Source organism: Aplysia californica, unplaced genomic scaffold (assembly GCF_000002075.1).
Source record: "Aplysia californica isolate F4 #8 unplaced genomic scaffold, AplCal3.0 scaffold00237, whole genome shotgun sequence".
NCBI classification, from domain to species: Eukaryota; Metazoa; Mollusca; class Gastropoda; order Aplysiida; family Aplysiidae; genus Aplysia; species Aplysia californica.
In genome coordinates, this window is record NW_004797507.1 from 765386 (window position 1) to 776673 (window position 11288).

The window sequence follows — 11288 nt, forward strand, 5'->3', positions numbered from 1 at the left end:
TATATATATTATATATTATGGTTTCCTCTGTATTACAGTTGACTCTGCTTGTGTGTTGAACTCGCTTGAACTTCGGTTTTAAGTCAAGTAGGCCTACAGTGGAACTCGGATTCAACGAGAACTCGGATTCAACGAGATGAGATAGATTCCCCGTTTTTTTCTTTCTTTAAAACCAATAAAAATTAATCCGGATTCAATGAGCACTAAAAATAAACCAGTGAGCTCGGATTCAACGAGTTTGCTTCCAGGGTGAACAGCCCCGGCAGACGTGGCTTCGCTCATTTTTCTCTCAGAACGAACTTTTTCCATTCCCGGAAACATCCATTATTGCACCTTCTTCGTGAACCATTATTCACTTAGCCGATTGCATGCGACCAATCAGCAGCCTTTTTTCATACCAACACATGCGTAGTTGGGTAGTTGGCACGCGCACGTGTCTACTCTGGCGTGTGTCGGGGTCGGGAGGGGTGGTCTGCACACGTGTGGCTGTGTGTGCGTGTCGGGGAGGGGGGGGGGGGAAGCACTAGCTTTGAACGTCGCAGATACAAACATGTCAGTCTTTTACCCCCTTGGCAACTGGTCGTTATTACAATGATAAGCTAGTCTTGACGTAGAACTACGTAATGAATTGTGCACCGATGGAATCAAAAGTTGCCGTATGGCTCTACATAGAAACACAACTTTTTGGTAAACAATCGAGATGATACAGGCGCGTGCATTTGGACGAATCGGTCTTCTTTTATTTTTTACACAGCTCATAATATTATGCAGGCACTAGCTCTACTTGTGACTTCTCTTTATAAATACATTACTTGCTCAGTGCCTGTAATTATCTACACAAAACCTCGTGTTTGATAACGAACACTCGGATTCAACGAGATTTTAGGTCAGGCCCGGCGACCTCGTTGAATCCGAGTTCCCAAAAATTAAGTTGAACTTCGGACGAGTTGATTCCTCCCCCGCGAAAATAAACCAATGCATAGTCAACTAAATTCATCATCAACCCCAAGAAACTGCTCGGACTGCCGTAGTCTCGGATACAGTGCACAGCAGTGTACAAACAATGGAAACCTGATATGACAGGGACGGGATGGTGGGAGTAGAGAAAATGTCCTGTTATATCCGATCCCTGTTAAAGTTAAATCAGACTGAGAAATGCAAGGAAAGTAAGCATTTGCGGACTAATCCAGCTGTACTTACTTATTCAAGGGTAGTTTCCTTTGCCACAAGTACCCACGAACAGGGGTTTTGACAGTAACTTTCTCCTTGCCTCTAAACCACATCAGAAGAGCTTGGTCCACAGCATCTGCATCGGGTAGTCTCATCTTCGTAAATCTTTCGATCCAGAGCAAACTTTCCATTGGAGTATGCTGCCACTATCTTCTCTCTATCCTTGATAATGGAGTGAATCGACCCTTGTGGAAGGTCCAAGTAACGACAAACTCTGCCAGTGGAGCTTGCTTTTTGTCAACAGCCTGGATTATTTCGTAGGCCTATTTTTGTCAATTGAAAGGCAGTTTCTCGTGCGCTTGACATCGTTGGTGACACATTACGCGTGCGTGTTGCTAGGTTTCGGGCTAGATCGAGGTCTGCAGCACACCAGAGCCCTCTCTCGCTTCACACACTGTGTATACTTGCAGTGGCATTGCTTGTTCCATCTCTCTCTCTCTTTTACTTTTTCCACTGTTAACGAGCCTTTGTCCCTGCTATTACACTATTACTAGTATTACCGGTTGTGCTCCGAAGAGGCCCTGTTATTGCTGGTAACTTTTAATAGTGACAAAGTCAAAGAGTAGGAAAAAACGGGGATTAAAAAAATTTCTGTTGTTATTACCGGGCCTGTTATAACTTATACATATGGTTTCCACTGTATATCATGAACGATAAAATGAGAAGAACCCCCCCCCCCCCCCCAACTTAACACTAGATCTAGCTCTACCTCTAATATTTATTTATAACTTATAAGATGCTAAAATATTATTTTTAAAAAAAGTAGGCCTAAGGCCTCCTCTGCAACCATATATTGAAACTGAAGCTCTGCAAGACCATTTATTTAACAGGGGTTCGAACCACAACTTACTTATTCAGTTTCTTCAGTTTACCAGAATTACCATTACATGTATTTTTAAGTCTGTGTGTAACTTTGTCCTAGGCTAGATCCTATGTCCACGCCCGCGGCTGTGTGCATCTCTCTGCCTTCCTCTCCGCCCGTGTGAGTGTGTGTCTCCATCACTGGCGTTCTCTGTGTTTCTCCACACTCCACTGCTGCAGTGTAAACTGTGTTCGAACTTCGATGGGTCATCGTGAAAGTATTGACTGTCTTGTAATGAAGCGTGCCTAAAGCCGAAGTTACCGTGCTTAAAAGGCGTGTAATTTATATTATATAGCAAAAATTCGGTAAGAGCCGTTTAGCGTGCTTAAGTCCGAAACTTGCTTTAAGCCGGCGTGCTTATATTATGGCCGGCACGGACTGTACAAGAATCAAGGACATACAGTGTTTTAACATGTAGCCTGCTTGTAAACTTGAAGCTAAGGCAAAGCACACTATCCATCTTCCTGTCGTTTTGTTTTAGCTTTAGTAAGAGTTTTACGGCACTTGCAACACAATAAGGTCATATAAGTGCTGAAGACTAGGTGTTACAAGGGAGTAACAAACATGAAAAAGGAGTGGAGAGAAGGACGATAGATATTTGAAAAGAAAGAAGAAGCAAACCACACTAGAGCACCCGCCAACCACCCACACTTATCACTAACCCCCCCCCCCAAAAAAAACCCCCAAGTACTGCCTCCTCTGCAACCAGCCTGAAACTGAAGCAATGATGTTACTGGGACACACATGCATGCCCAAATCAAAGCACTGCTCTGCAAGACCATTTAACAGGGGTTCGAACTTCAACTTATTCAGTTTACCGGAATTACCATTACAAGAGTCAAAGACATATAATAGTGTTTTTTACTACATGTACATGATGTACCTGCGAACCTGAATCTTAGGCAAAGCACACTATCCATCTTCCTGTTGTTTTAAGTTTGGAGTTTCACAACACCTGCAACACATTTAGGTCATACTGGTGCCTAAGACAAGAGGAGTTTGTAACCCAGTAACAAAAATAGAAGAAGAGAAGAGAACGATAGATGTTATAGCTTTAGTAAGAGTTTTACAGCACTTGCAACACAATAAGGTAACAAGTGCCAGAGATTAGAAGATACAAGAGAGTAAAAATTGCAAAAAAGGAGGAGAGATCAGGATGATAGATGTTCGACAGGAAAGGAGCAAAGCACCTGCCAACCACCCACAGTCAATTTTCTTGTCAGTTGCCCCGTGAAGAGAAAAGATAAAAGCGTTTAGTCAGAGTAAGAGTCTGTAGCACCTGAAACACAAATAGATTAGAGGTGTTACAAGTAGAATAGTAACATAAAAAGAAAACTGTGACTGTGAAGCGGGATAAAGACGATAGATGCGTGATGAGAAAAGGGCAAATGACACCAAAGCATCAACAAAATAACAATAGAAAATGCCACAAAAAACAACAAAAGAAACAAAAAAACAACAACAACAAAACAAAAAAACCCCGAACACTTTAACTAAATTAGACCCAGTGCTTTATTCTTTAACAGCATATTTCCTCTGAGGGTACAGGCGGTTTTTCCTCATCTCTTTCTTGCTCTTGATGGATCGCTCGTAGGGAGTGAGGGCCCGTCGGATGGCGCGCGTCTTCTTCAGACGCAGGTCCTTGGGCTTGTGGGATCTCTGGCGGTAGAAACGCCTCAGGTTCTCCTTCTGCTTCTGGTTGATCACAGTGAGGACACGGGCCACGGACTTGCGCACCGTGTAGCTGGAAGAAAAATACACAGCGTGATGGTAGTATTTCTTATAACATCAATAATAAATAGCATATTTATGCTGCGCATTTCAATTTTCTTAAAAAACACTCAATGCCCATAAAGTAAAAAAAAAAAGAGATCACATCTTACAAATCAACTGACATGTCTGTACTGCAACATAGATTAATTTCAGTTTCAAGTTCAGTAATAGTTTTACAGCACTTACAAAACACAAATAGTCATTTATCAGTGCAGAAGATTAGGTGTCATTACTAGATAGCACCAACAGGCTAAGAAAAGGAGGAGAGAGCAGGACAATAGATGTTCGACAGGAATGAAGGAGCAAACCACACGAAAGAGCACGCTTATCATCCATCCACATTGATTTTTTTGTTTGGACGGAGTCAAGGGCTTAATAATAATCTTACAAAGAGAGAAAGAGGTCACCATGGGGTCTGCAAGGAGCCAATTTCAAACTTCAGACTGCTGGTCTGTTAGCGTAACTAAAGTTGTCCTTTGCGACAGGATACCGAGTAGCTAAAGAGAAACACTCAGGGTTTTTAGCAAAGATTGTAATGTTGCCCTTTGCAATAAAACCACACAAACACAAAGATTGCTTTGTATGGTTGTGAGCCAGGCGTACACAATAAAATAACACAAAACAGTTATTGATTAAGGAGGGAAATTTTGGGGGATGAAATGGTATACACAGATTCAGCATCAACACAGAAAAAAACTCATTTCAAGACTCAACAACATCAAAATGATGCACAACTGTCATGTAAATGTGCGACCATGAGCATGAACTCTTGAGAAACATTGACGTAAACACACACTCAATATTATATCCAACCCCCCATCCAGTTGGGAACTTTCCGAATGAGACAAGGCATGTTCCGAAGGGTGCAAAAATCTCAACAACTCAGCATATACTCAGAACAACTACTATTGCACATGTAAAACCAAACAAGAATCATCACCCAGCCCTCCAAAAGTATCAGGACAATTTAAACACATTTGTAATAGAAAGGATGAAAGAACAGAGATTGACAATTTAACAGGAACCCCCCACCCCCCTCCCAAAAGTACAAATTTCCCACACAACCCCCTAATCTGGAACCCCAAGAATCTGACGACAATGTCCTTTGCGACAGGATACTGAGTAGCTACAGTAAAACACTCAGGGTTTTTAGCAAAGTTTGTAATATTGCCCTTGACAATAAAACCACACAAATAATAATTCATTTGCATGGTTGTGAGCCAGGCTTCCGTAATCACAGTAAAAATTCAACAATCTAAGTGTTAGGTGGACTTGTTACGATGAAGTCACGAGTGCAAGAATTCTGACAATCGAACACAAAAAAGTTGTAGGCTACTTAAAACGAGAGCTGAATAAAAAAACAACAACCTGAACAATCAGGACACATTTTGTAGCAGTAGATACAGCCCATCCCCAAATCAGCACAAATCTACCCCAAAACCCCCTCGATAACAGCTCTTACAGAAAAGCAATGTCCTTTGCGACAGGATACTGAGTAGCTACAGCAAATCACTCAGGGTTTTTAGCAAAGTTTGTAATATTGCCCTTGGTAAAGAAACCACACAAATAATGATTCATTTGCATGGCTGTGAGCCAGGCTTCTGTAATCACTGTCAAAATCACACGCAGGGAAAAATTCTACAATCTAATTCTAAGTGTTAGGCTTAGACAAGACTTGTTACGATGAAGTCACAAGTGCAAGAATTCTGACAACCGAATACAAAAAAGTTGTACTTAAAACAGCGAGAGCTGAATAAAAAAAACCCCTGAACAATCAGGACACATACATTTTGTAGTATTAGACACGACCCATCCACAAATCAATCGTAAAAAACCCCCAGATAGCATATTAAAAGAAAGGCAATGTCCTTTGCGACAGGATACTGAGTAGCTACAGTAAAACACTCAGGGTTTTTAGCAAAGATAGTAATGTTGCCCTTCATAATGAAACCATACAAACAATGATTCATTTGCATGGTTGTGAGCCAGGCTTCTGTAATCCAAGTCAAAATAATAAATTACACGTAGGGAAAAGATCTACAATCTAAGTATTAGGCTTAGCCTGACTTGTTACGGTGAAGTCATGAATGCAAAAATTCTGACAAACGAACACAAATAAATTGTTTGTACAAAGAACAGCGAGAGCTGAGATAAAAAACCTGAACAATCAGGACGCATTTTGTGGTAATAGACATGGCACATCCCCAAATCAGCACAAATCTACCTTAAAAAAACCCCCTAGATAGCAACTCTTAAAGCAAGGCAATGTCCTTTGCGACAGGATACTGAGAATACAGTAAAACAATCAGGGTTTTTAGCAAAGTTTGTGATGTTGCCCTTGATCAAGAAACCACACAAAGTAATATTTCTTCGCATGGTTGTGAGCCAGGCATGTCCAGACCTACTAATCTATTAGCAGAAACATACACAAAGCTGAAAAATGAGGTTTTGAATCCTGAAAGTTATAAATCTAGGTTTGTTTAAAAGTAAAAAGAAGCACACAAACACAATAATGGTAATTTAGTGCAGAGCAAAAGTAATCAGGACCCCCCCCCCGGCAATTAAAGTAAAGAAGTAGGACCTACCAGTGGCACCCCCCGACCACCAGCGAATCTGGGTTTGCCATGCATTACAAGCAAAAACAAATATTAAAAACAATGTAGGTTAATCCTTGAACAATCCCACAACCATCAAAAAGTCTCACTATTTGAGATACATCCTGTCACATGCAGAAAAAAGAAAAACTTGTGACATATGTGAAATCACGTAGACATCCTCCCTCCCAAATACAAACCACAAAAACTCAACAACAGTAATTCCTACAGCACAACAATGTTCTTTGCGACAGGATCCTGAGAAGCTACAGCAAAACACTCAGGGTTTTAAGCAAAGATTTTAATTTTGCCTTTTGCAATGAAACCAGACAAATTATCAATTCATTTGAATGGTTTTGAGCTAGGCTCCTAAAAACTCTACAACAAATTTACAGTACATGAACAAAAAAAATAATGGGGTTCCTTAAAAAACAAAGTTCTGAACACAACGGAAGACTTTGAGCTTGGGACTGCTCTGTAATCCTGTATAAAAAGATAAAATGTCACGCTTCTCTCCTAAGCCAAAGCTCAAGACCAACCCAGCACTGGAGGAATGCAACAACATATGACCTTGAATGACGCGGCCCACAGGTGACACAAATCTAAACCCCCACCATTTGAACAACTGTTTTATCTCTTTCATGACATGTGGGGAAACAACCCCAAAACAACATTATTCTTTCAGAGAAAACATTCACTATAGGGAAGGGGGAACCTCTCACTGCATCACCGACTACCCCATCAATGATCTGGTACTTTATATAAAAAAAACCCCAATTAGGAACATATCAGTTGGAAGAATTTTTTAAAGTTTGTAAAAAAAAACAAAAAAACACTGCACTAACTAGAACGAATCAGTCCTATCGATCCATAAAAAGTATTAAACATCACATGTTTCAGACTTTAAAAGTTTCATCATTTTCGTTCTAGCAGTGCGGAGTACTAAAAATTGTACATGTGTTCACTACACTAAAAAACATCAAGACTCAAAACCACAAGGTAGGTGTAAAAATCAAAATAAGCATTTTCAAACTTTTCTGCAAGAATCCCAAAGACATTAACTAACAGCCTCAATTGACAAAAACCTTTGATTTGAAAAACAAAAACAAAAAACAAATCCTTGAACAATCCCACAACCATCAAAAAGTCTCACTATTTGAGATACATTCTGTCACATGCAGAAAAAAGAAAAACTTGTGACATATGTGAAATCACGTAGACATCCTCCCTCCCAAATACAAACCACAAAAACTCAACAACAGTAATTCCTACAGCACAACAATGTTCTTTGCGACAGGATCCTGAGAAGCTACAGCAAAACACTCAGGGTTTTAAGCAAAGATTTTAATTTTGCCTTTTGCAATGAAACCAGACAAATTAATTCATTTGAATGGTTTTGAGCTAGGCTTCTAAAAACTCTACAACAAATTTACAGTACATGAAAAAAATAAAATAATGGGGTTCCTTTAAAAACTAAGTTCTGAACACAACGGAAGACTTTGAGCCTGGGACTGCTCTGTAATCCTGTATAAAAAGATAAAACGTCACGCACTATTTCGATGGATCCCCAAAAAGTTTACTTTGAAGAATACAGCCCATTTTCCAAAAGCATCTCTTTAAAATAATGGTGAAGCAAGTCCCCCTTCTCTCCTAAGCCAAAGCTCAAGACCAACCCAGCACTGGAGAATGCAACAACATATGACCTTGAATGACGCGGCCCACAGGTGACACAAATCTAAACCCCCACCATTTGAACAACTGTTTTATCTCTTTCATGACATGTGGGGAAACAACCCCAAAACAACATTATTCTTTCAGAGAAAACATTCACTATAGGGAAGGGGGAACCTCTCACTGCATCACCGACTACCCCATCAATGATCTGGTACTTCATATATTAAAAAACAAAAAAACAATTAGGAACATGATATCACAGCTAGAAGAATTTTTTAAAGTTTGTAAAAAAAACAAACAACAACAACAAAAAAAATCCCAAAACAACAATAACAAAACACTGCACTAACTAGAACGAATCAGTCCTATCGATCCATAAAAAGTATTAAACATCACATGTTTCAGACTTTAAAAGTTTCATCATTTTCGTTCTAGCAGTGCGGAGTACTAAAAATTGTACATGTGTTCACTACACTAAAAAACATCAAGACTCAAAACCACAAGGTAGGTGTAAAAATCAAAATAAGCATTTTCAAACTTTTCTGCAAGAATCCCAAAGACATTAACTAACAGCCTCAATTGACAAAAACCTTTGATTTGAAAAACCAAAAAAAAAAAAAACAAACTATCCTCTATCCCCCCCCCCCCCCCCCCCACCAGCTATTCAATTAAAAAATATGACACTGCCCAAGAGGACCACCTGTGTAAAATGAGCAATTTTCTCCCAGACACTGGATGGTCATCTCGAACAGGACCTACATAAAATACATTAATGCCTTACATTTTTGCCAGCTTAGCAGCAGCACCTCCTGTAACCTTGGCAACCCGGAGAGTTTGGAGCTCCTGAAAAAAACAACACAAAACGACAGCTCAAAACAAAACCATATCTTCACACCGCACGGGCAAAACAAACAAAATAATACGAGAGTATAACCAAGTTGGAGCAAGTCAGGCCTATCGATCCATCTGTAACTTACATCAGCGTGTGTCAGTCACTAGATATTCATCATTCTTTCTCCAACATGAGAGACTGAACCAAACAAGACAATGAGCATCTGAACCAAACTTTTTTTCTCTTAACCATCTCAGGTTTGACACGGCCACAAAAAAAACCCAACAACAACCCACTATACAATTAGCTCTCACCCCCCCCCCCCCCCAATCCAAATCCAGAAAAGACAGATATGGGATTTCACAATAAAGTAACATTTCAAAATCTTTATCCAGTGTCCAGCTACATAAGGAAGCTGTACACCACGTAAAAAAAAATAAATAAATCCAGAACTCCATTAAAAACAAACAAACAAACCTTTTACTGTCTGAACAACCCCTCTAAACCCAAGACTATCTGTTGGTCCCACAAAATTCAATTCAAATTATCCACTCTATACATCCATGAATATCGGTTTAAACCCCAGGACAAACTTTACAACTTAGAACAAGTCAGTCCTATCGATCCAATTTAAAGAAGGAAACATCATGCTTCAGACTTCAAATTTTCATCACTCTTGTTCCAGAGGGTTTTACAAAAATTACAAGTAAACCAGAAAAAACATCATTTGTGCCATGATGCGGTGGTAATCAGGCGTTCATTCCTTTTTGGGCATGTGGAGCCTGGTATCAGCTGAAAGCTTATTTATTTGTCTTGCTTTCGATGATGGGAAAAACCCCACCCATTTATCTTGAATAGAAATCAAGATATTTAAAATTGTAGGAGGTCGGGGTAGCTGGTTTCAGAGGTAGAATTAACGAGAACATGACTGCTAAAGTTTGGCACTTTCAATAGCCTAGGTCATTGAAAACCGACATTTTTTATGCCTCTATTAAAGGTTTATCTGTAACATTCACACAGAAATGTTTTTTAAATGAACATAAAAGGTGTTGAAAAAAGAGAGGTGAAAATGACCAAACTGGCAGAAAAATAAATGTTTCTTTGATTTCATTATTTTGATGGTGCCTGATTTCTAACATTTTATAAAAAGAAAACAAATAAGGTACTCATAGACACAACCCTAAACTTCGCGTCTAAGGCAAGGAGGAAAAAATAGGCAAAGTTGGTTCAACTGACTAAAAAACAACACTGCAAAATAGAACAAGTCAGTCCTATCGATCCAATTAAAAGTAAAAATACATCATGTTTCAGACAATAATTGTTCATCATTCTCATTCCAGCAGTGTTAGGTAGGTCAGCAAATTAGTACACTACTGGGAAAAATTGATCAAATCCCAGCAAACCAATGGTAAACCATAAGTTAAGCATTTGTCACAAAGTCACAAAGGCCAAAATAATCTGCAAATCATACAGCACTCACATTTTTCAGCTCATCCAACTGTTTTAGAAGGTCTTCCTTCGTCTTTCCACGGAGGTCCTTCGCTTTAACTTTTGCCTGAGAAGTAAGAAAGGTTTGACTATCATCACCACGTGCCATGATAAAAAGGGTATGCCCATACATTTGACCATGCTCCAATTTAGTACAAATGACCACCTGCATATATATATCCAAGACACCCCCCCCCCCCCCGCTGTATTAAATTTTTTTTTTATTATACACTCCAAGAGCACCTTCCATCTACTGACTTCAAGTAAAGGACCACTTGCAAACACTCTTGAGTGGTATTTTTGGGTCGACTGGCACAAGGCGTTCTTGGACCGATTCAGTGGCTTAATGGCGCTGCCGTAAACGGACAAAGACAGTGTGACACTGCAAGCCTTCTGGCAACTTCTCGGGCTCCAACTCCATCCTGCAGCCATGCCACAGCTCTGGCACGATCAAAGTCTCTCAGCTTTCGTCTCTGTAGCATATTGATGCGATACTGGATTTTGCACAAATGGCGGCTTACATTGCCACTAAAGGTCTAAAGTGAGTACAGTCCAAGACCGTGATTTATTTAAGATGTGCACCAGAATCTTAACTGAGGAATGTCAATGGTGTGGCAGTGTAATAGAGTCAGATACCAGTGTGTAATACAGTCGGATATCAGTGTAGCCGAGTCAGATCCAGTGTAGTAGAGTCAGATACCACGTAGTAGAGTGGGTCAGATACATACTCATTAAAATGCTATAAATGGTGAATACCACTTTAGACAAACTATAATAAAGAAAACACACAAAAATGCTAAACAATAACATGAGCAGACAGTCGTGTTTACATATC

General features: G+C 39.7%; 1 protein-coding gene across 1 annotated transcript in view; it reads right to left on the reverse strand.

Moving 5' to 3' along the window:
- Positions 1–3586: 3586 nt before the first annotated feature.
- LOC101859177 (60S ribosomal protein L35) overlaps positions 3587–11288 on the reverse strand; it is a 9135-nt gene continuing 1433 nt past the window's right edge. Inside the window, exons 2-4 of the mRNA XM_005100137.3 lie at positions 10446–10520; positions 8915–8976; positions 3587–3836 (exon numbers count right to left, since the gene is read on the reverse strand). Of these exons, the coding sequence (XP_005100194.1) occupies positions 3605–3836; positions 8915–8976; positions 10446–10520 (369 nt within the window). The 3' untranslated portion in view covers positions 3587–3604. The remainder of the gene's footprint in view (positions 3837–8914; positions 8977–10445; positions 10521–11288) is intronic.